A 27,434-nucleotide genomic window follows, 5' to 3' on the forward strand; every position below is an offset into this window, starting at 1 on the left:
AAATCCTCACAACCACCCTGTGGGTGAGTATCACTCCCTTGTTAACAAATGAGGAAACTGAGGCTCAGAGTGGGGAGTATGGAAGATCACACAGCTAACCATCACTTACAAATGGGTTCTTTGCTGTCTGCCTCTGCACCCTCTTTTCTGAAATGGATATTTAGTATGGGACATTTTCTGCCTCGACTAAGAATTCTCTAAATGTTTTAGTATGCTCCACACTTGTACCAGATGACCACCACTCTCCCCCGGTCAGGGTTGATATTACCTCTCTCCTTGGAATGAGATAGTCACTGGGGAAGAGCTGACTTGTCCATACCCTCAGGCCAGAAGCCAAATCCCAGACTTTGCTGGGCAGCAGTGCTGGTACAAGGTCCCTAGAGCCTTTAGCTCTAAGAGACACAAGTGGGCTTAGAGGCCAGTGCAAGGGTCAGGGAGACGGAGGAAGGAAAGAATGACCAAGGACAAGAGACAAGGGGGTAGAGGGCAAAGAAGATGGAAAGGAAGCAGAGAGAAGGAGGTGAGGACAGGGTCTGGGGGAGCAGCAGAGAGAGCTGTCAGGGAGCAGGGACAGGCTCCAGGACTGAGTCCAGCTGGGACCAGGGAGGCTTCACCCTCAACATGGACTCTAAGGGGCCAGAGACCAGGGCAACAGCCACTCAGGTTTCTGTTTCTATCCTCCAAACCGTGAAGAGTGGCCATGGGATGAAGACACAGAACCAGGGAGTCCCCATCTCCACCCCCACAGACACCCACATGCTCACACAGGGCTAGACTGCTGACCCACAGCAGAGACGTGTGCACAGACATAAGCGTGTCAACACACGGACAACACACAGGCCTGGGTCCAGGGACACAGGGACAGAGACACAGGGGAAGACATGCAGACACACGCCCACCCAGGAGACAGATGTACAGACCCAGGGGGAGATGCCGACAGACTTGCATGTATCTCCCCCTGAAGAAGAGGGAGATGGGAGTCACCTGCACATGCTCAAATGGGTGCACACGCCCCCACCCACAAGGAGACACCCTCGAGGTGCTGCAGGAGCTGTGGGGAGACAGACAGATGGCTGGCAGTTCCCAGCAAATCTGTGCTAATGCTTGGCCCTTGAAGGACCCAACCTGTCCATGCTGTGCCTCAGAGAACCCTGGGGGCCACCCAGCGCTGTTCCCCAAAACCTCATGAGTGGGCTCCATGAGCATACATGTGGCGACCAGGCTCTCCTGACACACGTGCATGCCCCGACAGGCCTGTGCCTCACCTGTGGGGGGGGGGGCAACATCCCCCTTCTGGAGTGCAGGCGGGGGCCACGGGACAACCCCCACCTCCACAAGCCACAGGCTGTGCCTGCTGGCAGGGACAGGGGAGGGGGCCCGGGCCAGCTCAGGAGGAGGGAGGGGTTGGGGGGACCGGGGCGCGGCTGGGGCGGGCACGGGAGCCGGTACCTGTCAAACAAGAGCCAAGGAGCAAACTAGCTTCTTAGTCACCTTTCTCTTCTCCCCGTTTTGGCAGCAGCCCCTCCGGGCAAGGGGAAGCTGATATCATAATTATTGGCTCACCTGGCAGCTGCCTCCCCTCACCTGATGTCAGCACAGACCCAGGACGGCCGAGCTGACGGACTGACAGACGGACAGAGCTCCTGGCCCCCCAGACCTGGGCCCCCACGCCGACCTGCTTCACTGAGCAGGTAAGAGGAGCCCCGGCCCAAGTCAGCCGTGGAGGCCAGCAGGGCCGGGCTGGGGCATGGGGAGGGGGTTTGCCTTTTTAACGGGGCTCAGGAGTGACTGGGAGCACCTGGGTGCTCCCCACATTCTCGCTGCAGCTCAAGGGAGTCTCAGAATTCGGGTGAGTGCCTGGAGGCCAAGGGGCACCCCTTCCCGACGCCCCCCTCCAGTTCCTTTTCTAGGTTGTCCAACTTTAACCCCTCTTGCTGTGGTGTAGGTCTCATTCTGGTGTGTGCTGGATTTTGTGTGTGTCTCTGTGTGTTGGAGAGGTGCTCACTCACCCTGTGCTGGGGGGTAATAAGGATTCAGAAGTGCTAGTTCTGGAAAACTAGAGCTGAAAGGCAGGGGCCATGTTCTCCGTCTAGTGGTTTTCCAAGTGAAGAAGGGAGAGCCCAGCTCTGGGAGCTGGGGGCACCAAGGTTTGTGCAGATCAAGGAATTGCTCAACATCTCCACGCAGCCTGGGCTGGGGTCTAGATGCCTGGGCCCATGCAGAGACCTGGGTTGCAGAAAGGAAGGAGATGGTGCACCTTGTGGTGAAGCAGACAGGTGGCAAACAGGTGTTGTGGCTAGGAGTTGATGCTGGTCGCCTTCTATCCCCAACTCCATTTCTCTCCCGCAAGACCCCTAAGGCAGAGTCCTGGTGAGCAGAACTGGGCCAGGCAGGGAGCCCTTAGGCCTTTGGGGACTAGAGTTGGGGGTGTGAAGAGTGAAGGCCCTTAGGGAAATGGCCGAAGCAGCAGGAAGCGCCTGCCAGCTCCCCCGACTCCTCCCCACCCACTACCTGCTCAGATAAGGTTCTGGCATTCCCCGTGGAGTCCCCCAGGCCCTCCCTAAATATCCAAAGAAGGCTGTTGGATGAAGAGTAGACTCTAACAAGTGGGTGTGTTTGCCTCTTCTCTTGGCACCTACAGGCATGGGGGATATGTTTAGATGTGCTTTGTGGCAATGCACAACTGGTCAGCGGGAAGGGACCTGGGTGGAGGGGCTCCTCTTGGGAAGTCACCCTATCCATCCCCTGCCCCTATGCCACTCATTGCCCACCTCGGGCAGGGCTGCCCCTCCTAGTTTTCCTAATCCCTGAAGGAGAAAATCTGGCCAGTTTCCTCACAGCCATGAAGTCCCTCCTGGAGCCTCTCTGAAATCTTTACCGCTGCAGGGTCCAGGTCTGCTTGCCCCGTAACCTTCTTCCTCCCGCACCAGGGAACCCAGTTCCTCGGATCCCAGGGCAGCATCGCACTGCAGTCCTATCCCCATCGGGCTTGGCTCAGACCCTTTTACCATCTTGCTCATTCCCTGACCACAAGACACAGGCAGTAGAAGGGCACCTCCGGTGGATGGGGGAAGGGGCAGCACCTCCTATCCTGGTCCCTTTCTCTTGTGGCTCTGTGAGGGGTCCAGGGTTAGCCAGGCAGGGACAGAGCCAGGCTGAGTCCTGAAGACGGGCAGAGGGGGTGAGGGCTGCCCCAGGTTGGGGATCCTCAGAGGCAAAAGAGCTACAGGGAGAGGCACATGTCTTCCCGGCTCCCCGCCCAGCCCCGCCCGCGCTGCCTTTGCGAGCTCAGCTCCCGGCTCCAGGGCCTGCCGAGGCACGCTGCCCCCCCAGGCCCGGCGCCTCACTCCCTCCCAGAGCCAGGAACCTGTTCTCCCGGGAATGCCAGGGAGTTCTCAGAGGACTTTATTTCCCAGGGGCTCAGGGAGCCCCAGAATCCTCTGGACCAGTGGGTCCTAGGAAGCTAGAGAAAAATTAGGGGGCTTAGGACCCCTCCCTGCTCCCCAGCTTTGTCTCATCCACGCACTGACACCACATTGCCTCCAACCAACAGCCGTCTTCGTGAAAAGGCTTCATCACTAGAAGCCTTAGGAAAGTTAAAGACAAGGGGGAAAGCCCACTGGTGACACCAGCCTTCTGTCATGTGCCCTCCGCTGCCTCAGGGAAAGCCTTCCTTTCCCCCATCCCCCAGAGAGTCCCATCTGGCCTCTAAGAAAGCAACATATCACCTCTTTCCTTGGACTCTTCATCTTCTCTAGCCAGGAAGTCCTTCCTGATGTCTAACCTCCCCCTTTCAGGCTTGATTTGACACCTGGGTTTCATGGGCCAGCAGAACCCCCATTGCCTGCACAGGGCCCAGGCACATAGGCAGAGACTGTTCTAAGTCACATCGAAATGCCCTGCTTGCTTGGGCACTGGCAGGGAGAGAAAGGCCCCACTCTCGCTGCCCCTCTTATTCTCTCCGACTCCACATTCTAATGAAGTTGCGGTCCACTTCTGCCTGCCTTCCCATCCGCCCATAACAGAGGGATGGAGGGGACCGAGGTCCTGCAGGTATGCCCTCCCCTCTGTCCTTCCAAATCACAGCCTGCCATCCCCGCTGTGGCTGGAAGAGGGGAGCTCAGGAAGCCAGGATTGATAGACTTCAGAGAAAGTTCTCAGCATTTTAGGTTGAGTTTAACTGGACTATGTGACCACAGAAGGTGGTTTCCTGAGTGGAGAGGCAACCATTGATCTGGGATGGGTGGGGTTGGGCTGGCAACATGCCCAGGAGCTGGGGAAGGATGAGATGGCCTCCAGGAGCTGTGGAAAGACAAGATGACCTCTGGGAGAGGGCCTCCCAAAAGCACCAACCGCATGGTTCCAGAATACATTGGGTCTTTCCAGCTTATTCATCTCCATCCCCTGCCCTCCCTGCCTCTCTGTGCCCAACTCCAACCTCAGCCCTGACCTTTCCACCTGTCTCTGTCTCTTTCCCCATCACAACCTACCTCCATTCCTATCTTCAATCCCAGCCTAGTCCCCTTCCTACTAATCCTCATCCCCAAACTTGCCTCCATCACCACCAGCCCATCCTGCTCCTTCCTCCTTACCTCACCTCGTCACTCCCACCTCCAACCACACTCCTATCCCCATCTCCCCCTCCTACTCCATTCCTCAAGATGTATCTCCCCCTATGTCACAGGTTCCCTTGGAGTCCAACACCTCTCACCAGCATCCCCGCCAGGTTCTGGGGTGTCCTCCAGGTTCTCTGAATGTTGAGGAAAAGCCCAGAGCCATGCCAATGGACAAAACGGGCAGGATGAGATCATCCCTGGAGCAACCCTTAGCTCCCTCATCCTATCTGGGCCGTAAAGGCTGGATGCTCGCCAAACAGTAAAAATGAGTTCAGATGCAACAAGACAAGTGGAGACCTAGTGTCCAGACAGACCTCCACACTGCGGGCATGTGGCAGTGAAGGGAGGATGGAGAGACACTATCAGAGAGCCCCAAAATGGGGCGGGGGCAGCCTTTCTCAGGGGGCCGGGAGTGTAACTGATCCTATTAGGCATGGAGGGCCAAGGAAGGGGGGGCATGGAAGCAGGAGCAGGGATTTTTAGGGTTGATTAGTAGTGCGCATCCCCGGGTCTCTACCCTACCCGTGGCCCTTGCTTAGTCAGCTCAGATTAATGGGGCCAGGGAGAGAATTCGCTGAATCGTGATCTCTTGAGGAACTTGACTGAAGAGCCAGCCTGTGAGTCATGGGGAAAAGGGAACCTGTGCTCTCAAAGCTACTCTAGAAGCTTCCAGGGGAAGGCACCCCTCAAGACCCTCCCATCCCCTTCCAGGAGGCAACAGAGAGCCCACTACAAGGTCTGAGCCTCGCCCTCCACCCCATGCTCACAGGAGGATGCATGGTCAGTCAGTTCCAAATCCTGCCCTCATACACTCTCTGGGGCCCTCAGGGCTCCCCTCACTGCCTCTGACAAACTACAGCACAGACACACACACACACAGACACACAGACACAGAGACACACACGGAGACACACACACACAGAGACACACCCAGACACACACACAGAGATACACACATGCACACACACATACATATATACATACAGAGAGACACACACATAGACACACACACATAGACACACAAGCACGCACACACGCAGAGAGAATGAGAATGGGGTGCATCCCTGGAACCAGATTGCCTGGAGACAGTTGGAGGCCCCACCTACACTTGTAAATTCCACAGCCATGTCCCAGACTGCACCAGCCCATCAGTCTCGGAAGGCATAGGATGTACATGAGGAAGGACACACACACACACACACATACACACGCATACACCGCTGTGATCAGAAAACCCAATTATCAGACTCTGCACTTAGCACCCCTCCTCCACGCAGGCCCGGAGCGACCACAGCAGTCCTCACTGTCAGGGGGGGCAGTGTCCCCGGCTTCCTCTGGAGAGGGTTCCTGGAGCCTACACTGGGCACCAAGAGCATGTAGCTTTATAGAGGTGGCTCTGCTTCTCTGTGCCTTCCCATGAGCATGTCCAATCTGCCTGAAGTGGGAAGGGTTTTGGAGAAAAAATTATTTGGGGTGGCAATGCCAAACCCAGGATGCTCTGAGGGTGGTCAAGGAAGAAAGATGGCAGCTGGAGCCAAGGAGCTGGATGGGCTTAGGAAAACACCCCCAGAGCCTGCCCCTTCTTCAGGGACATGATTAGGTGCTCAGAGCTGCTTCCCATAGCCCCGGAGCCTGGAGGAAGGAGCAGTGCACAGACGCCTGCATAGCAGGGAGCAATCTCTCCCACTGGTGGGACCTCAGTTTTCCCATATGTCAAATAAAGAGGGGCTTGGGTGGGAGGCCTCCCAGTGCACTTCTCACTCCAAGGCTTATTAAGTTCAAGGAGATAACCACCTGCCTGTCCCCTATGCCAGATGGCGTTGAGGGAGGAGGTGCACCAGTTTGTATTTGTCTTTTACTAAATCTGTATTATTAGTAGTGGTGGCAGAATTAATATCCCTAATAATAGATTGGTATTAATGAGCAGTTCTGATAATGATATGTACAGAGTGTGAGAGGCCCCTGGCCCAACACACAGTGGGATCCTGGGCCATTTCTTTGCCCCTACTCAGGTGGACAGGCAAAGAGGGAGCGGACCAGCAAGACAAGGGCCCTCTTGACCATCCCCCTGGGGCACACCCCTAGGAAGGGCAGATGGTTAAAGGTAAAAAGATCTCACTCAGCCCCATCCCACTCCTGAAATCGTACAGGCCTAGGACCCCAGGGGAGGAGGCAGGGGCACCAGACAAGCAGGTGCTGGTTTAACTTCTGAGGATTTTGACATTCTGGTTCTCACTCAGTCCCCAGGACAGCCAGGTGAAGTATGTAAGGCAAAGATGAGGACCCCGTTTTATAAAAGAGGGAACGAAGTTTATTCCCATGACTAGCCCACACTGAGAGCAGAGCTGGGAGGGGACCCTTCTGCAGTCCTTGGTCAGGAGGCCTCACTGTGAGGGAAAAGGGGGATTCTGCAGGGAAGCCGGGATCTGGGCTCAGTGAAGGTTTCCAGAGATGATAACGCCAGGTTACGGGGGAGGTGAGACCAAGCTCCAACATGTCTGTTGGTCTCAGAGATCAAATCCTTTGCTGCCAATCACTGCCACAGCCCATCAACTCCAAAGCCAATTACCTATGTAGCCCACAGGAGGCTGGGGGTGGGACCATCAGGCTCAGTCCTGGGTGACTTCATTACAGAGGTGGAACTTCCGGGCCACAAAGACCCAGAGCTAATGAGTGCTTAGAGATCAACCACTTCATCCCATCCCTCAGCCCATTTCTCCATCCCCTTCAGCCAGTGTAGCTGGAGGAAACTTGTTGTAGGAGGGATGAAGGCCAGGCTTCATAATCTGTGCAAAAGCCTCCTGGTCCTTTACTCATGCCCCACCTCATCAGCCATTCTTTGGCCCCTATCACAGCTGGGCAGACTGAGGATTTCAGGGAACCTTCTTCTCTAGAAACCAATGTCTAAGGCCTCAGATCACTTCTTTCTGCACACTGCCCCCTGGAAGGATCAAGCAGGCAGCAAGTTCCTCCTTCTCAAAAGCCCAGCTTTCCGGTCAAGCCTCAGTGGTTCTAGGTCACCCTGTCCATCTCCAAGTCACAGGTCAGGCCAGTTCTCACCATCAGACTCAGCCATGGCTTCAAAACTCCCTGGGAATAGGTGAGCACCATGGCATGCACTTTTGGTCTCATATACTCCAGAGGCTGAGGCGAGACCCCAGGAGTTTGAGACCAGCCTGGGCAATGAAGCAAGACCCCATCTCTAGAACCTGGGGAAGGTGGAGGTGGGAGAACCTTCTCCTTAAACTGCCTGTCTAAGGATTTTATGTACTCAGAACTGGGAATTGCCCTCCCCCACTAACCTTGGCAGGGCAAGCTTGCTGACTTTGCTTCTGGGAGCAAGATGTTGGGGTAGGCTTACAGCCTCAGAGCCTGGACTCCAGAGTAGGCAGAGAGGCAAGAGGGTGGAAGAGGCAGACCATAAATGACACCCAAGAGTAAGAGCAAAAGATCCCTGGGGGCTGAGGATGCTTAGGTGGGAGGTCTCTGGCAAGGAGCATCTAAGGAGTAGGAAGAACCCAATAGGGCTGATCTCTCAGACTAGCAGAGGAGAGAAGCGGTCCTAGTAGGTATGTCTCAGAAAGGAATGAATGGGAGCTTTGGGAGGTAGCATTTCTTGTTTCCTTGAAACCAAACATTCCTTTCTTTCCATCTACAAAATAAGCATCCCCAGCTTGGCCAACATGGCAAAATCCCATTTTTAGTCTCTACTAAAAATACAAAAGTTAACCAGGCTTGGTGGTGCCTATCTGTAATCCCAGCTACTTGGGAGGCTGAGGCAGGAGAATCACTTGAACCCAGGAGGTGGAGGTTGCAGTGAGCCAAGATCGTGCCACTGCACTCCAGCCTGGGTAACAGAGTGAGACTTCGTCTCAAAAAAAACAAAAAACAAAAAAAAAACAGAATAAACATTCACAGGTAGGTCAAGGACCTCCATCCATCTATCCCTCTAAATATTCATCCTTTACACTACAGATACTCACAGAAATAAAAATACTTAAAATAAAAAATAAAGCATTCATCCATCTGTCTGTTGATTTGTCCATCTGTCTAGCTTTCCATCCATCATTGTCCATCCATCAATCTTTCCATCTGATGATCTGTCCATTCATCCAACTGTTCATCTGTACATACATAAATACATCTATCCATCCACCCATCCATCCAGAGAGGTCAGGCTCCTGTTGGCCTCCCCAGGGCTGCTAGGAAGGGCCTGTGGTCCTGTGGCATTTATGGGGCATGTGACCTGCCTGCCTGGCCTGGGGAGACAGCCCCGCCTCAGCCCTCAGGCAGGGGGCCGGTCCAGGAATGTGGGAGTATTTATACCTCGATGGAGGCTCCTGGGGAGCTGCAGGCTGGATGACTCCCCGAAGCGGTGATGGTGGCCATGACCCAGAGCCCACTGTGAGTCCTTGGATTTGGCTTCTTTGGGGCCACAGCTGGGTGGCAGAGGCTAGAAAGGGGCTGGAGAGACAGGAAGCTGCCCCCAGAGGCAGCCAGGGATGGCGAAAAGGAAGGGGTCCTGGGCAAAGGAGAGTGGGAGTCTGGACGCTGTTGGAGTCAGGCATCTGAAGCAAAGCTGGGACCCTCCCTGGAGAAGGGATGAGTCTATTGCCCTTAAACAGGCTCTGGTGGGTGGCTTGGTGAATGGCAGGAAGGACAGGACAAGAGGACTAAGATTACAATAAGTAAGGGTTAGAGATCAGTCCAGGGCTCAAGTGCTTTTCCAGGATGGGCGTACTAGGCAATGCTCTGGGACCAGCCTGCTTCCAGAGGCACACGGGAATGCTGAAGGGGCTTTAGGAGAGGCCTGATTTGGGGACTGGAATGACTCAGCTGCAGGTGTCAGTGGCTCACATGGAGGAAAGCATCACCTGGGGGACATGGTAGCTTTTCATCCTTTGTTCTCCCCACTCCCCTCCCTACCCATTCTGTCCCTACCTGCTCTGCACTTGAGTCAGATCTCAAGGCAGGGGCACACAACCCATTTTCCGAAACTGATGCTGGGTTAAGAGCCAGAGAGGCCAGAATTTTGCCCTCAGAACTTCCAACATTGATGGGGAGAAAGGAGTTAGAAACCCCCTCTTTCTTGGCATTCCCAGACCCCGAGTTTCCTGGGGTGCCCAAGCCTCAGGCACAGCCCTCAGGCCCTTCCCTGCCACCCCCGTAATTGCTGAGCTGCTCCAGGGGACCCCTCCCAGCAGCCTGTCGGGTGGAGCCCCGGGTGGGGCTACAGGCCAGCACCCGGCCGGGCCCCACCCCTCGTAAAGCATGCTGCCGCAGCCAGTAACAGAAACCATTAAGGTGGAACCGAGCTGTCTCCACCTCTCTCATAAAGAGTGGGTAGGAGGCAGCCAGAAGAGAGGCAGCAGGGAGCGTGAAGAGAGCCTGGGGAGGACCCTTGGTGCCCCAGGCCCACCTGTCCCTGTGATTCAGCTGCCCACAGGGGAGGCAGGGACAGACCCTCCCAAGGAAACCTCCAATGTCGCCCCTACCCACCTTTCAGGCATGAGTAGGGAGGCTGAGGCGTTTCCAAGGTGGGGCCTTGGTAATGGTTCAGCATGCTGGCTTTGAAGCCTAGGTCGGAATCCTGGGGTGCATAATTTACTAGCTGAGTGAACTTGGGCAAGTCAGGTTAACCTCTCTGAGTCTCAGTTTCCTCATCTATAAAATGGGATGATAATACAGCTCCTCCCTCCTGGAGTGTAAAAACTCAGCCAGCTCTCCCTGATCTCCTTGAGGATGTCCTCAAGGGGGCCCCACATAAAGGCAGAAGAGGGGTGAGGTCCCAGCTGACAGCTCTGTGGGCCAGATACACCTTTACAGGGTACATATCTCCACAGGGTACACACCTCTATGAGGTACACACCTCCACAGAGTACAGAGCACATACTTCCACAGGGTACACACCTCCACAGAGTACACCCCTCCATAGGTGTACACATTTCCAAAAGTGTACACACTTCCACTTCCATAGGTGAGCATACCTCCACAGGTGAACACACTTCCACAGGGAACACCCTTCCATAGGTGAACATACTTCCACAAGTGTACACCCCTTCACAGAGGTACACCCCTCCATGCAGTACACACTTCTACAGGGTACACACTTCCACAGGTGAACATACCTCCACAGGTTCACACCTCCACAGGCTACACATCTTCACAGGTGTACACTCCTCAACAGGTATACACCTCTCCACAAGTATACACTTCCACAGGTGTACACACCTCCACAGGCTATACACTTCCACTGGTGAATATACCTCCACAGGTGTACACTCCTCAACAGGCACACACCCCTCCACAAGTATACACACTTCCACAGGTGTACGCCCCTCCACAGTGTGTGCACCTCCATAGGGTACATACCTCCACAGGTGAACACCCCTCCCCAGGTGTATACACCTCCACAGATATACATATCTTCACATGTGTACACACCTCCACACGGTACACACTTCCACAGGTGAACATATCTCTACAGTGGTCATACCTTCACAGGGTACACATTTCCATGGTTATATCCTCCTCAACAGATATACACCCCTCCACAAGTATACACATTTCCACAGGGGTACACACCTCCACGGGATCCATACTTCCACAGGGTACACACCTCCACAGGATCCACACCTCCACAGGGTACACACCTCCACAGGGTACACACCTCCACAGGGTACACACCTCCAAAGGATACACACTTCTACAGGATCCATATCTCCACAGGGTACACACCTCCACAGGGTACACACTCCCACAAGGTACACACGTCCACAGGATCCATACCTCCACAGGATACACACCTCCACAGGTTCCATACCTCCACAGGGTACACACCTCCACAGAGTACACACCTCCACAGGGTACACACTCCTACAAGGTACACACCTCCACAGGATCCATACCTCCACAGGATACACACCTCCACAGGTTCCATACCTCCACAGGGTACACACCTCCACAGAGTATACACCTCCACAGGGTACACACCTCCACAGGGTACACACCTCCACAGAGCACACACCTCCACAGGATCCACACCTCCACAGGGTACACACTCCCACAAGGTACATACCTCCACAGGATCCATACCTCCGCAGGATACACACCTCCACAGAGTACAAACCTCCACAGGGTATACACTTCCACCGGGTACACAGCTCCACAGGATCTATACCTCCATAGGGTACACACCTCCACAGGGTACATGTCTCCACAGAGTACACACCTCCACAGGATCCACACCTTTACAGGGTGCACACCTTCACAAGGTACATGCCTCCACAGGATCCATACCTCCACAGGTACACACCTCCACAGGGTACACACCTCCACAGGATCCATACCTCCACAGGGTACACACCTCCACAGGGTAGACACCTCCATAGGGTATAGGGTACACACCTCCACAGGATTCATACCTCCACAGGATACACACCTCCACAGGGTAGACACCTCCACAGAATATACACCTCCACAGGGTACACACCTCCACAGGATGCACACCTCCACAGGATACACACCTCCACAGGGTACACACCTCCAAAGGATACACACTTCTACAGGATCCATACTGCCACAGGGTACACACCTCCACAGGGTACACACCTCCACAGGGTACACACCTCCAAAGGATACACACTTCTACAGGATCCATACCTCCACAGGTTACATACCTCCACAGCGTACAGGGTACACACCTCCACAAGGTACAGGGTACACACCTCCACAGAATACACACCTCCACGGGATCCATACCTCCACAGGGACACACCTCCACAGGGTAGACACCTCCACAGGGTACACTCCTCCGCAGGATAGACACCTCTACAGGATCCATACCTTCACAGGGTACACACCTCCACAGGATACACACCTCCACAGGATCCATAAATCCACAGGGTACACACCTCCACAGAGTATACACCTCCACAGGGTACACACCTCCACACGGTACACCCCTCCACAGGATACACACTTCCACAGGATACACACCTCCACAGGATCGATACCTCCACAGGGTACACACCTCCACAGAGTACACATCTCCACAGGGTACACACCTCCACACGGTACACACCTCCACAGGATACACACTTCCACAGGATACACACCTCCACAGGATCCATACCTCCATAGGGTACACACCTCCACAGGGTACACACCTCCACAGGATTCATACATCCACAGGATACACACCTCCATAAGGTACACACCTCCACAGGATCGATACCTCCACAGGGTACACACCTCCACAGGATGCACACCTCCATAAGGTACACACCTCCACACGGTACACACCTCCACAGGATACACACTTCCACAGGATACACACCTCCACAGGATACACACCTCCACAGGATCCATACCTCCATAGGGTACACACCTCCATAGGGTACACACCTCCACAGGATACACACTTCCACAGGGTACACACCTCCACAGGATCCATACCTCCACAGGGTACACACCTCCGCAGGATATACACCTCCACAGGATCCATACCTCCACAGAGTACACACCTCCACAGAGTATACATCTCCACAGGATACACACTTCCACAGGATACACACCTCCACAGGATCCATACCTCCATAGGGTACACACCTCCACAGGGTACACATCTCCACAGGATATACACTTCCACAGGATCCATACCTCCGTAGGGTACACACCTCCACAGGGTACACATCTCCACAGGATACACACTTCCACAGGATCCATACCTCCATAGGGTACACACCTCCACAGAGTACACATCTCCACAGGATACACACTTCCACAGGATACACACTTCCACAGGATACACACCTCCACAAGGTACACACCTCCACAGGGTACACACCTCCACAGGATACACACCTCCACAGGGTACACACTTCCACAGGGTACACACCTCCACAGGGTACACACTTCCACAGGATACACACCTCCACAGGGTACACACTTCCACAGGGTACACGCCTCCACAGGGTACATGCCTCCACAGGGTACATGCCTCCACAGGGTACACTCTTCCACCAGGTACATACCTCCGCAGGATTAGCCTCAGCATCTTTAGATACTAGTGGTCCCAGGGGCTCATTTGACTTATAAAGGGACTGAAGTACAGAAAGGGGATGTGAGTTATCCAACGTCACACAGCCAGCAGTGTCCCCTGGCCCCTACGCCTAAACAGCCTCATCTGCCTGAGTCCTAAGGAGCCAAGAGAAGGCTCTCTGCTAGGTGGGGAGATGTTGATGGGTAGAGGGGGCGCAGGCCGGCTGTTTGTGAGAAGGGCACAGAGCAGGAATGCAGTAACGATGAGTGTGGATCCTTGATGATTATTGATCCTGTTGTCAGGCTTTCTAAGGAATTTCCCACTCGCCATCCCCCCTACTCATGTCAAAGGGCCATTTCTTTCTTCTCTCTGATGCCAGGGCAGATCAAGTCCACCTCTTCCATTCCCACTCCCCAAGGATCATGGCAGGCAGAAGGTGGCCAGAAAGTCCAGATGCTGAAAGGTCTTTGGTCAAGGTTTTGCCAGGGGTGCACCCTGGAGAGGCAGTGTCTGGGGGTATGGTCGTGGCTCTCGAGACCTGAGAGTCAGATGTGGTTTTCCGTCAGCTGCGTAGCCCTGCGCAGGTCATTTCTTCTCTCTGGGTCTCAATTTTCTCCCCTAAAAAATGGGCTTAATGACCTTGCTCCCCTGCCAGTGGTGTGTTGGTAAATGCTAACCAGTCAGCTTTCAAAAGTAAATAAATCATAATGTTTAAAAAGGCTCTGATTTGTAGGATTTGCTAATTTCCATGGGCAAATACTCCCACTGTGGCTGATCTCCACCAATTTCACTGGACATGGAGTTGGGAAGAAATGGGCACAATTGACTCTCATGAGCTCCTACCAACTGGCTCTGCACACCACTGCCCCCTATCCTCCGGGGCAAAGGGAGGATAACATGAGACAAGAGATACAAAAGTGCAGAGAGGCTAGGCGCGGTAATCTCCGCACTTTGGGAGGCTGAGGCGGGAGGATCACTTGAGCCCAGGAGGTCGAGGCTGCAGTGAGTGATGGTCATGCCACTGCACTCCAGCCTGGGCAACAGCAAGCCCTTGTATCAAAAAAAAAAAAAAGTGCAGAGGAAACTTTAGAGTGCACTGCAGATGTGGAGCTGCGACGAAGGGACGCCAGGGCAGTCTGCCAGTGAGAGCCTCGGCCAGGAAGCAGGTGGCTGTGGATTGTGGTTTGTGGGTACCCATATTAAGGGGCAGGTCATGAGAGTGATCTGGAGGAGCTCCTGGAATCTGAGAAAGCAGGAGAGTTGACTGGGCCTCCTGTGCTGGAATTTGCTGATACTTGCACACACATTCTATCCAGTTCCAGTGCTCCCTGAAACTGGAACAGGCAGGATAAAGATTAGACTTCTATGAAAGATCTCTTCCGAATGCAGATGTCAGCCCCAGGACACTGGGGCCAGCAGAGAGACCTCCCGAGAGATCCAAAACAACAGAGTCGACCCCCTTCCTCTCCATGTAAGTCCCCAGGAGTTTCTACAGACACTAGCTCTACCACATGGGAATGGCGGAAATGACCTCTGAGGCCAGAGAGTCAGGAAGAGGGAAGTTTAGCCTCTGCTCTGCCAATGGGACAGGACAATGTCAAGGACCTGGAGGTAGGAGGCAGGAGAAGGCAGGAAAGGGGAGTTCCCTTCCTGATGCTCCCCCACACTCAGCCCATAACTCAGGCCTTAAATAAACTCTGTCCCACTGCTAATTATTAATAATAGCTATCATTTATTGAGCAAGTACTGTGTGCTAAGCTATTTACAAGCAATATTTTATTAATCCTCCAGAGAGGAATGTATTTATTAGTCCTATTTTACAGACGAGGAAACTGAGGCATGGGGAAGGAAGTTAAGCATCATGCCCAACCAAAGTCCCGCAGTTCCTGTGATTCAAATCCAGCCCTGACTCCAGGTCATCCAGCTTCAGGGGCTCTGCCAGTTACTCCAGGGAAGGGTCAGGACCAAGGCAGCCTCATCCAGGTTCCTGCAGTGAGCCTTTCCTAGTGCTGCACAGGAGCCCCTCATAAACACCAGTCAGAGGCCTTCTGACCAGCCCCTGAGGACCCCCTCTCTCCTGGGCCGTGTGGCCTTAGGAAAGTCACTTTACCTGTTCCCTGGGCCTCACCTGTAGAATAGAGCTTTAGCTGCAACCAAGGGGCATCATGGTCACCAAAACAGGAGTCCCCACTTACAAAACCTGCCCAGAGGAATCCCTGAAGACCAGTAGGAACCTCTGCATCCTTCATGCAAATTAAGGGGTGGGCCTCTGATCTCTGCGTAACTTCCCTGGTTCTCATCCTGGCCCCAGGGGATTGGAAGAGGTAGCGGGATGGTTTGGCCAAGCCAGGCTGTGAAAGTCATGGCTGTGAACTGAAGCCTCTGTTAAGGCCTCTGACATGCAGGAACTCGGCTGGAGCTGGAGATGATGTCCTGGGGAATAGGGAACAGGTGCAAGAATGGGGCGAGGCCAACACTGTGGGGATCATTCCGGGCAGGCCAGACCCTCGGGAGGTGGTGCACGCCTGAGCTGGAGCTCAGAGAGGCCTCCCCAGGTTCACATCTGCAGGGCAGCAGTGCTGGAGTCTAAGCCAGGCTGAGTGAAGGCAGGCAGGTAGGGAGGGCTAGCAGGGGCAGCTGCCACCTGGGGCTTGGTCATCAGCCAGTCGCCCCAGGGCTGCCAGGCCTGAGGCAGCGAGAGCATCAGAGAAGCTGTAGAGCCTGGGGCCAAAGGCCCCTGGCCCCAGCCACACTTGGCCAACAGAGGCCAGATGTATGACACGTGGCCTTGAGCATTTTCCCTGTGCCAGCACCTTGTGCACACCATCCTCACAATGACCCTGGGAGGTGGGTCCGTGTGCCCCATTTCCCAGCTGCAGAAAGTGAGGCACAGAGAGCTACACAGTTTGTTCAAAGTCACACAGTCAGAAAGTGACAGAGTTGGGGCTGGAATTCAGCTGGGCTTGACTCCAAATCCTTGCTCTAAACCATTGTGCTACCCCACCTGCAGGGAGGAGAGTGGCCACCCTGCCCAGGTTACAAAGGCTGACATCTGGCGGGGAGGAAGGGCCCCCAGCCTCCCATTTGGAGCTGGAGGATGCCTTGGGAAGGTGCCAAGCCCACTGCACCACCTCCCGAGAAGGCAGCTCTGGGCCAAGGTGAGGTGTGGCCGCCAGGCAGGCCCGAACTGTCCAGGAGGAGCTGTCCAGGGAGCAAGAGGCAGTGATGCGGAGCGGGAGGTGGGCTGCCCCGCACCTTGGGCCCCATGCCTGCTCCGCTGTGGTGTCCCGTTACGGCCAGCTCGGCGCTTTCCCGGTCACGCCACATTTAGCATTGCGGAGTGAGCAGGCGCCAGGACGTCAAGAAGGGGTGGTGGGGACTCTTGAAGGGGCGGGAGAGTCTCCCACCAGGCCCCCACCTGGACCCCGGCTTCCAGCCCCTCCACCACTGATCCCCCATGGGATCTTTGGGCAAATCCTGTGGGACTTTGGGCAAATTGCCTCCCCTCCTTTTCCCTGTTACCCGCTCTGTCAAATGAGGTTTATTGATGGTTTATTCAGCAAAGATGTGCCAACCCCAGCCTGGGTACCACGGGGCCAGTGAGGCCACCTCTCCCTCCCAGAGCTCTGGAAAGAACATGGCCTGGGAACAGCACAGCTGCCCTGCTCCGACTTGAGGGGGTCTTGGGTAGAAGGGGTGAGTGTACACCTCATGCTTTTCTTGCTGTCTGGCCTCCCAGCTTAGCCTACCCCAACTCTGACACCCACCCAATGAAGAAACCATAAGCAGAGTGCAAAGTCTACAGTCAGGCAGACCAGAGTTCTTGCCCCTGGGTGACTTGGGCAAGTCATGTAACTCCGCTAAGCTTCAGCATCCTCATCTGGAAGGTGGGGTCAATAATGCTCCTTCCTTACAGGGTTATTCTGATAGACCAACGAGAAAACCATCCAAATAGTTCACACAGTGGCCAGCCCAGAGCAGACCCTCAGCAAACTGTAGCTTTTATCAGAGACCACTTGGGCAAAGAGAAGTACATTCAAGAGGAATTGTTCTGGCAGGTGGTAAAGGAAGGCAAAAAGCTGAGGATAGTAAGAGTGAGAGGCCGGGCATGGTGGCTAGACTGTAATCCCAGCACTTTGGGAGGCCGAGGCAGGCAGATCATCTGAGGTCAGGATTTGGAGACCAGCCTGGCCAAAATAGTGAAATCCCTTCTCTACTGAAAATACAAAAATTAGCCAGGCGTGGTGGCGTGTGCCTGTAGTCCCAGCTACTCTTGAGGCTGAGGCAGGAGAATCACTTGAACTCAGGAGGTGGAGGTTGCAGTGAACTGACAGCATGCCACTGCAGTCCAGCCTGGGCAACAGAGGGAGACTCCATCTCCAAAAAAAACAAATAAATAAAAATAAAAACAAAAATACAAAAAATAGCCAGGTGTGGTGGTACAAGCCTGTAATCCCAGCTACTCTTGAGGCTGAGGCAGAAGAATTGCTTGAACCCGGGAGGCGGTGGTTGCAGTGAGCCAAAATGACGCCACTGCACTCCAGCCTGGGTAACAGAGAGAGACTCCATCTCAAAAAAAAAAAAAAGGAGAGCCACACTCACAATAATATTCATAATGAGAACTGGCATTTATGGGGCACCAACTGTGCACCAGGCACTGTGCGGAATGCTTTCTGCGCATGATTTTGTTTGACACTCACAACATCTGTGTGAGGTAAGGCCTGTCACTCTCCCAGTTAGATGATGACACCGAAGTTCAGAGAGCTTTGCTGGCACAGCTTGAGAGGAAGGGCTAACCCCGGCTTTGAGGCCTGAGTCCTCTTAACCACCCCACTGTGTTAGGGACAGGATTCCCCTAGGATTGGAGAAGGTCTGAACAGAAAAAGCCCTCCGATATCATGTACCCAAGCTCCTAGGTCTTCATGGGGAAACTGAAGCTCAGAAAGGGGCAGTAGCCTGCACAAAGTCACAGGTTAGAGTTTGGAGGACACAGGTGGAACAGCACTTGCCAGGCACTGCAGTGTGGGTGGTGACATCCTCAGGGCCCGCTAGGCTCACAGGGCCGCCAGGCAACCAGGGACCTTTGGCTCCCCAGTTACACACTGTGGTCACGTCAGCCAGGCTGATGGGTCACTGCAGGACCAGCCTCTGCTGAGGGCTGACTCACCTGCATGGAGGCGGTTGCTCCCACCCCAAGCATGAGTCTGACCCACACACCAGCTCACTCTCCCCTCAGGACCACCAACTTGCCCAGTCACTGAATGGAGACCACCTGCTGCGGTCACCTTGCCAGGCCCTTTGCTGTAGACACAGGAGACCGATCCTGAGGAGCCAGAGGCAGGGCCCAGCTGGGAGCCAGGGTCTCACTGGTTCAGTCTCTGCCGCTGCAGCCTGAGATCAGCCAAGCCCCTCCTGAGGCTCCTACCTGGCTTGCTTTGCCCTTTCTCCATAGACGTCTGCTCTCTCTGCTGTCTCTCTCTCTGTCTCTCTCCCTCTCTCTCTCTCTCTCTCTCTGGATCCCTCTCTCTCTTTCATCACATGGCTGACTGGAGGCAGAGTCCCAGCCCAAGGACGGGGTTGGGGTGGAGGTGGCGAACCTGGGTTGGTCACCCCTGGATGCTGGTCCTCACTCTCATGGCAGGCGGCTTTCTTTGAGGCCAGGACTGGGTGATGGTGTCACTGCCCCCGCCGCAGTCTGACGTCACGCTGCCGGGCCCCACCAGACTGGAGGGCGAGCGCCAAGGGGACCTCATGCAGGCGCCGGGCCTCCCAGGCTCCCCTGCCCCACAGAGTGTAAGTACCTGGCATCCGGGCCTGGGTTTAGGCCAAGGCCTGCAGCTGCCCAGGCAGCAGGTGGACCAGTCACCTTACTGCCCCCAGGGACCTCCTAGGGTCTGTCTTGTCCCCTCCACCAGCAAACAAGTCCTCAGTGACCCCGAGATCCAGAGGGGTCACTCTTCATCCCTTCAGTCTTGGCCTGTCCCAGGGCAGGGCTGTGAGCCCCATCAGATTTGGGGTACCCCAGGTTTCACGGCAGGGTGCCCTCATGAAATCGGGCCCAAGGGCCGACTATGTCTTCTCCACCATTTAGGGGCTTCCCAGAGCTCAGCCATAGACCCCTTTACCCCAGAACAGAGTAGGGTCCCAGCCAGTCCCCAGGCCTGGTTCAGCCTCCACTCACAGGCTCGCTACTCTCTGTCTACCCAGAAGCATGCCGGCTTCAGCTGCTCATCATTTGTGCCCGACGGCCCTCCAGAGAGGACACCCTCACTACCCCCACACAGTCCCCGCATTGCATCACCAGGCCCCGAGCAAGTCCAGGGCCACTGCCCAGCCGGCCCCGGCCCCGGCCCCTTCCGGCTCTCGCCCTCAGACAAGTATCCTGGCTTTGGCTTTGAGGAGGCCCCAGCAAGCAGCCCCGGGCGATTCCTCAAGGGCAGCCATGTGCCCTTCCACCCGTACAAGCGGCCTTTCCATGAGGACGTCTTCCTGGAGGCCGAGACCACCCTGGCCCTCAATGGACACTCCTTTAAGACCCCGGGGCCGCTGGAGGCCTTCGAGGAGATCCCAGTGGACGTGGCGGAGGCCGAGGCCTTCCTGCCTGGCTTCTCAGCAGAGGCCTGGTGTAACGGGCTCCCCTACCCCAGCCAGGAGCATGGCCCCCAAGTTCTGGTGAGTACTAGTGGCCAGCGAGAGTCCTATCTCCCCGCTGTCCCGGTTCCTAGCAGCCTAGAAAGAGTCAGTCCTCTGAGACCAAAGTCCCACCTTCTCTTTGCAGACTTTGCCACTCAAGACCAGAGAGTTGGGACCTCCTGGTCAACTAGGGAGGGGGTGTTGGCCTGGCCAGCATGGAGGGGAGTGGGCAGGGGAAGGCAGGCCAAGCTAAAGAAACTGGCAGCTTTCAGAGGCTCCTGAGTCAGGATTCCAGTGTGTGACTTCTCTGTTTGTTTAAGTGTCAAGAATCTCCAGCCAGACCTACACGCCCATATGCAAATGTGACAAGAAAAACACATTCCAGAGACCAAGAGAAAGGGTTTGGGGAGGAGCCATAGGACACAATTTTTCCTTCCCCAGCCTTAGCATACAGAGTTGAAAGAGGACTTTAAGTCTGGAGGGACCCTTCCCGGCCCCATTCTTTGCCCAGAGTGGGGCCTGGGTATATTCCTGGAAATACCTTGGAAGGTTAACATGTCCTTCCATAGCCTGACCTCCATAAGCTGTGTGACCTTGGGCAAGTCTTAACCTCTCTGAGCCTCATCTGAAAAGTAAGGTCAACATTACCTGTCTCATGGGATTGTTGCTTAGGGAAGAGAAAAGCTAAAGGGAACTTGCTCCCTGCTCCCCAGCTCTGGTTTGGAGGTTCCTGAGTGGGCGCAGGCTCAGCAGTGCGTACTCCACATGCCCACCAGCCCCCCCACCTCTTGCTTTCAAACAGGCCCCCATTCCAGCCCCGAGCCACCCCAACAAAGGCTTAGAAGGAAGATGGAGAAGGTGGTTGGGTGCCTACCAGGTGTGGCCAAAACAGGACTTTAATCTGACCCTTTGACCGCTTCTTCTCAGGCCCCTTAAACATGACCACAGCCTACAGATAGGGCACCATCATCTCAGCTACTGCCCCCAAACCTCCACTCAATAATACCTCCCAATCGTTCTGCCAGGTGCTTTCTTTCAAGTGCTCCCATTTAATCCCCTCAACAACACTCTAGAAAATTCCCACCATTCTCACGTTGCAGACGAGGAAACTAAGGCTCATAGAGGCCAAGTGACTTGCCCAAGGTGTCTCCTAGCCTGCAAACGGTGAGGCTGAGATTGAGTTCACACCCTTACCCTCCCACACATGGAGAAAAGCTCCAAAGACACACAGCTATCTGGTCGACTTGCTGGGTGACCTTGGGCATATTGCTTCCCCTCTTTGGGCTCAGCCCCATCATCTGTCAAATGAAGGGGTTGGACACAAGTACTCTTGGCCCTTCTAGGCCTGAGATTCTATGATTATGGCAATCTCTGCATCAACAACCCCAGGGCACACCCAGAGAGAGGCCACAACTGATTTGCCCCTCTGGGCCCAGATCTGATTTCCTAAGGCCCCTGGTAATCCCAGGAAGCACAGTCCACCTCCTCCAGGGCTTATCCACCTTCCAGGGCCTAGCTGCACACCCTCCTCTCCCTACTCACGGGAGAGCTCTGCACTAGGCCCTGGGACTCTGTGCTGGCCTCTCACGCATGGGAAGGCAGAGTCTGGCCACCATGCCTAGCAGCAGCTGCAGGCTCCCCATGCCCAGCGTGAGAGCGTCCACAGGGCTCACACAGGCCAGCAACTGTGTAGACCCCCTGGAACAGGAAGCAAAGCTCTGTGTCAGGGATGGCCAGAAGTCAGAGCAGAGAGGAGCTACCAGCCCCATCCAGAGATCCTGCTGGGGCTTCCTGGGGCTGTACAGAGGAGGAAACAGAAGGGACCCAGGGCCACAGCTGGACCAGCCTATCTGGCCACTACCTATGCTCCCCTCACCATGGATCCTCAGGGAGAGTTCTGGAGCTGTGACCTTTTCCTGGTGTCCTTTGCACACCTACTTAGAGGGTCTGAGGACTCTGAGCCAGGCGTGTCGAGTGAGGTCAGCACTGCACCCTTGTGCTATTCCAGAAGATCGCCGTCCCTACCCCAGCACAAGACTTCTCGGGACAGCCCAGCCCCAGCCTCTCCCCTGCAGTGAGGGGAGGCGTAGGGACTGCTGTCAGTTCCAGCCCCGGCTCTACCACTAAATTGCTGAGTTCCCTTGAGAAAATCCCTGCCCTTCTCTGTTCTCTGTTGTTCTCCAGGAATAAGCTTTGGGGGAGGCAGAGTAGGGGTTGCTTTTATATAAAGGTTCAAGACACAGGAAAGAGGAAGGGAGAAAATAAGGCCTAACCTAGTCATCTGCTTTCTCTTCCAGCAGGGTTCAGAGGTCAAGGTCAAGCCCCCAGTTCTGGAGAGCGGTGCTGGGATGTTCTGCTACCAGCCTCCCTTGCAGCATATGTACTGCTCCTCCCAGCCCCCCTTCCAGCAGGTGGGTCTGGGGCAAGTGGGCCTGCTTCCCCCAGGTGTCAGGATATTGTGTGTGTGTATGTGGTGTGTGGGTGTCTGTGTGATGGTGTGGGTACACCAGGATGGGCAGGTAAGGACTGCAGGGCCCTGAACCTTAGGCTGGGCCACAGCAGGTTGCAGGAGTAGTTAATGGGAAGAGAGGCAATTGCACCCCTCCAGAGGTGGGCTCTTCTGAGTCCCTGGCAAGGCCTGAGAGGCCTCAGATAAGAGTGTGGGGCTGAGATGGAGGCAGGGCTGTGATGTGAGCCAGAAACAGGGGAAGGAGGACAGCTGCCCCAGACAGGGAGAGGGGCAAAGAGAAGAGGAGGGTGTGGTGTGAAACACAGGCTGAGCAGGGTGAGGAACAAGGGCTTCTGTATAGTCAGCCACCATCTTGCTGTGTGACCTTGGCCTCCAACTTCTATTAGCCTAGAGAGCGTGGGCACCCAGTGTGGGCTTAGGGGACCTTCCCACCCAGAGGACTCCAAGTCCTCATCATCTTCAGCCCTTTCCTCCTCTCCCAGCTTCAGCTCCTCCCAAGTGTACAGGATGCCAAGTAATTGCCCCACACTGGCATGGGATGGAGGAGTCTTAAAGGAGAAAGAAAAGAGCCCCAGAGCAGCCAGGCAGCTCCCAGGAGTCACCAGGCAAGACAGAGCAAGTGGCTGCCCAGCGCCCAGCTCCATCCACCTGCAGCCTGGCACTGAGACAGGCCCTGCCTGTGGAGCAGGTTCTACACCCGGCTCTCTGGCACTGGCCCTGATCTCAGCCAAGCCAGGGAGGAAGGCAAGGGAGAGGGCTTGGGTCAGACTGCCAGCTTTGCAGGGAAAAGAAAGAGATAGAGGGAAGCAAAGAGAAGGCATGAGAGGACAACCTCTCTGCCGTGAGGGGCCTGGGTGGAACGGCCAAAGTTATCCTGAGGCTCATGGTCTGACCCAGGGTAGAGAATGTCCCTGAGGCAGGGACAGAGATTGAGCCACAGAAGAACTAAGGGGTCACCAGACCTTAAATGACCTCACCATGCCTGGCCCCGCTTTGATGCCCTCTGCAGTCTGCACCCCCTCTCAACAAGATGGCCGCACCCAGGGCTTTATGGAACCTGGACAGAGGGTGACTCAGGCACTAAATGTCTCTTGGGTGACCTGGAAAGAGCTCTTCAGCCTGGAGCAGCTGGGGGAGTCAGAGTCTCCTACCACCATCCTCCATAAAACACCATCCGTGGCACCGCAGCCACTCCCTTTGCTGTAAAACCACCTCCTACCCCCACCTGCCCACCACCATGACCGGCCCTTTCAAAGAGCCACTGAAACTCATAAAACGTGGCAGTGCCCAGCAAACACCCAGGCTGGACATCCCACTTCCGGCCCAGTTGCTCCAGGAGATGCACGGGCACCGGGAGCACCTTCCTGGAAGGGTGCAGGGGCCGAGGGCTTCACTTCATACTCTCCCTGCAGGATCCCGTCACCATGGCGACCAGAGCATCTAAGGGGCTGAGAGGAAGGAGCTGGAGGAAGGGGGCTTTAAGACCTCTGAGATCCTGAATTACAGGGTGTGGATCTCCTCACAGCCCCTCAGAGAGCTCTGCACTGGGGGTGATGGGGCCCATGACTCAGGAGGGAAGAATCTGGCCTGAGCTCCTTCTCTGGATGTATATAAATGGGGGAGGGGAGCCCTCCTGGGAAAGGTTGGGTACCATGGCAATCACTCTGCCCCTTTTGACCTCCTCAGTACTCGCCAGGTGGCGGCAGCTACCCCGTACCCTACCTGGGCTCCTCACACTATCCGTACCAGCGAATGGCACCCCAGGCCAGCACCGATGGGCACCAGCCTCTCTTCCCAAAACCCATCTATTCCTACAGGTACATTTCTCACACTCCAGGGGTGGCAGGAGCAGGGGAGTGAGAGGGCCCTTGGAAACACTGAGGCAGGGAATCCTCTGGGTCTACCAGTAATGGCAGTGGGTGGAAATCATACCAGTGGGCTTCCAGAAGATGCTGGAGAGAGGGTTCCTGCATGGAGGCAGGGGCATAGACTGGATCACCTCTGATCCTTTGTCTAAGCCTGGGGAGTCATGTCTGTGGCTTGACTCAGCAGATGCTGGTGCCCTGGGGTGAGCCTGCCAAGGTCTCACCTCCTAGAGCCCAGGGCCTGGGTCTGATAATTTAGGGGAGATGCTTGCTGCCTTCCCTGTCCCTCCCCAGAAACAGAGGGAAGCCCCCCACTCAAAGCTCTACTGGAAGGAAATAGGCGTGAGGCCTGCAGATGTGACTCAGCTATCCACCATCTGCCAGACCTGGTGGGACTTCTCTGGGGCTGGCCTCTTAAGTGTCAGCAGACCCAGCCTGTCTGGGAGACCCTTCCATCTGTCCCTTCATTCATTCCAACCAACAGTGACACTTGACCAAATATGCGTCAGGCCGTACATGGGATCGGGTCATCAGCTAGTGTGAGCTGAGGGGAAGGGAGAGGAACTTAAACATCAGCCAGGAGTGCAGAGAAGGGCTTTGTGAAAGGCAGGGTCATTCACTGAAAGACACACATGCAGGCCTTGGAGTCCAGCAGAAATGAGTTCAAGACCAGCTCTGGGACTGACTAGTGTGAAACCTCAGGGAAGTTACTTAATCTCTCTGAGCCTCTATGTATTCTATTTATTCCTCTTAAAAAAAAATGTCAGGTTGAGGGTGGGGGGCTAGGGGAGGGACAACGTTAGGAGAAATACCTAATGTAGACGACAGGTTGACGGGTGTAGCAAACCACCATGGCACGGGTATACCTATGTAACAAACCTGCACGTTCTGTACATGTATCCCAGAACTTAAAGTATAATAAAAAAGAAATAAAAATATAAGACTTATAAGATCAAAAGAAAAAACTTGTCAGGGTTTGGGGCAGCAGTTCAGGCTGTTGGAAGGATTAAGTAAGAGAACGTAGGTACCGTGCTTGGTACATTGCAGAGGCTCAAGAAACCTTAGTTCCCTCCCTACTCTCCAACGTTTATGCAATTGGCTAACGACTGACTAGTAATGACAGCTTCTGTTTAATGAGTGCCTTCTATGTGACAGGCACCATCCTTCATCCTCACAACTCTGAGGTAGCTATTACTTTCTTTACTTCAAAGTTGAGGAAACTGAGGCTCAGAGAGGGTAAGGCATTCACCCAATGTCACACAGCCAGAGAGTAACTAGGCCAGGATGGCCACCCAGGTTTCTCAGATTCCGCAAGACCCTCCCGCGTCTGTAATTCCTGACTTCCATGTCCACTTTAATGGACACCTTCTCATTCCCTCCCCTTTCAACTCCAACCCCATAGAGCCTTTCGCCAGTGGTGGGGGGCTCAGGGTGGGCTCGGGACCCAGTCAGAGATTCAGACTCTCAGGGGCTTTCTCTGTCTTCAGCATCCTCATCTTCATGGCCCTTAAGAACAGTAAAACTGGAAGCCTTCCCGTCAGCGAGATCTACAATTTTATGACGGAGCACTTTCCTTACTTCAAGGTGAGCCCAAGATTCCTCCCCATCCCATCACCCCCAAGTCCTGGACAAGCCAGGACTCTCTGAGCCAGAGGATTCAGTCTGGAGGTGGGAGAAGAATTAGAACGAAAGCCAGGAGAGGGCTTACCCCCACCATGCTTTCCCTTGTCTCCACCTCAGAAGGACAGAGTTCCTACAAAAGGGGCTTCATGTGGGGGAACAGAGAGCCCAAGCGGCTCATCCAAGGTTGCACAGTAGGCTGGAGTCAGACCTTCTGCTGGGGAAGGTGGACATGTTAGCACCGATGGGCGTCAGGGAGCATCCACCTACCCCAAGTGGGAAGAGAAAGTTGGAGAAGAAATGAGACACTATTGCTACCCCGACCCCTGGGATGCTGTGGGGCTGGAGAAGCTGGTCAGCCACGGTGGCTGGGAGATCAGGGCCGAAGAAGCCATTGCCTTCCAAGGTGAGATTAGATCTGCCTCTGTGGGTGGCAGGCTCAGCTGCAGTTCTGCCAGAAAGTGGGGTGTGGGCTTCCCAGTCTTTGAGTGTCCCAGGCTGGCTCACCTGACTCTCCCCCAACCCCTTGGGCAGAATCTCATTTCTATCATTCACAGAAGGGGCTTCTGGAAGCCTTACCCACCTCCCTCTCTAGAGGCAGGACAGGGGCTCTTCTCCCAAGGTGGACAAACACATCAGACAGGGTGGTCCATTCTCCCAAGGTCACACAGTAGATGCAATCAGTTACTGGATCAAGCTGTTTGGCTTTGCACACCCCTCTCTGCACGCCCCCTAGACCCTCCAGCACAGACCCCCTTCTCCTGGGGTGGGTGTGGGGGAGACCGGAGATTGCGTGTGAAGAGTGCCTTCTCCAAGCCCTAGTAGACACAAATCTCATCTGTCACCCAGGCAGTGGACAGTTGCTGAGACCCAAGTAATCCAGAACTCAGCTCCACCTGCCAGGGGGTGATTCCTGCCCCCACCATCTATGGTCCTGCCTGGGGATAATTTGAGACTTGATGTTCAAACAAGTTTATCCCGCTGGGCTGCCGTCAGATGGGGAGTGGGCAAGATGGCCGGAGTGGTCTGGCCAGGAGTGGAAAAGTGTGTTGATCCACCAGAGATTCTGGAAGGGAAAGAGGGAGGGAGGCGAGTCGTCCCCGGAATTCAAGAAGCATCAAAGCCTGAATTCAGGGCAGCCCCCGATACCCCAACAGGTCAGGGGCTGAACTCTCCCTAACCCCTAA

At 55.0% G+C, this 27,434-nt stretch overlaps 1 protein-coding gene across 4 annotated transcripts in view; it reads left to right on the top strand.

The window, feature by feature from the left end:
• The first annotated feature begins 1,485 nt into the window (after positions 1–1,485).
• Positions 1,486–27,434, top strand: part of FOXN1 (forkhead box N1) — a 32,966-nt gene continuing 7,017 nt past the window's right edge. Inside the window, exons 1-6 of one of the 4 annotated variants that reach the window (XM_074018855.1) lie at positions 1,486–1,691; positions 19,321–19,452; positions 19,867–20,331; positions 22,590–22,703; positions 24,449–24,579; positions 26,115–26,211. In XM_074018855.1, the coding sequence (XP_073874956.1) occupies positions 19,330–19,452; positions 19,867–20,331; positions 22,590–22,703; positions 24,449–24,579; positions 26,115–26,211 (930 nt within the window). In that variant the 5' untranslated portion in view covers positions 1,486–1,691; positions 19,321–19,329. Of the gene's footprint in view, positions 1,850–19,320; positions 19,453–19,866; positions 20,332–22,589; positions 22,704–24,448; positions 24,580–26,114; positions 26,212–27,434 lie in introns of all 4 variants that reach the window. The other 3 variants (XM_074018853.1, XM_045376157.3, XM_074018854.1) reach the window with 3 other exon arrangements.

The sequence above is a fragment of the Macaca fascicularis genome, chromosome 16, assembly GCF_037993035.2.
Source record: "Macaca fascicularis isolate 582-1 chromosome 16, T2T-MFA8v1.1".
NCBI classification, from domain to species: domain Eukaryota; kingdom Metazoa; phylum Chordata; class Mammalia; order Primates; family Cercopithecidae; genus Macaca; species Macaca fascicularis.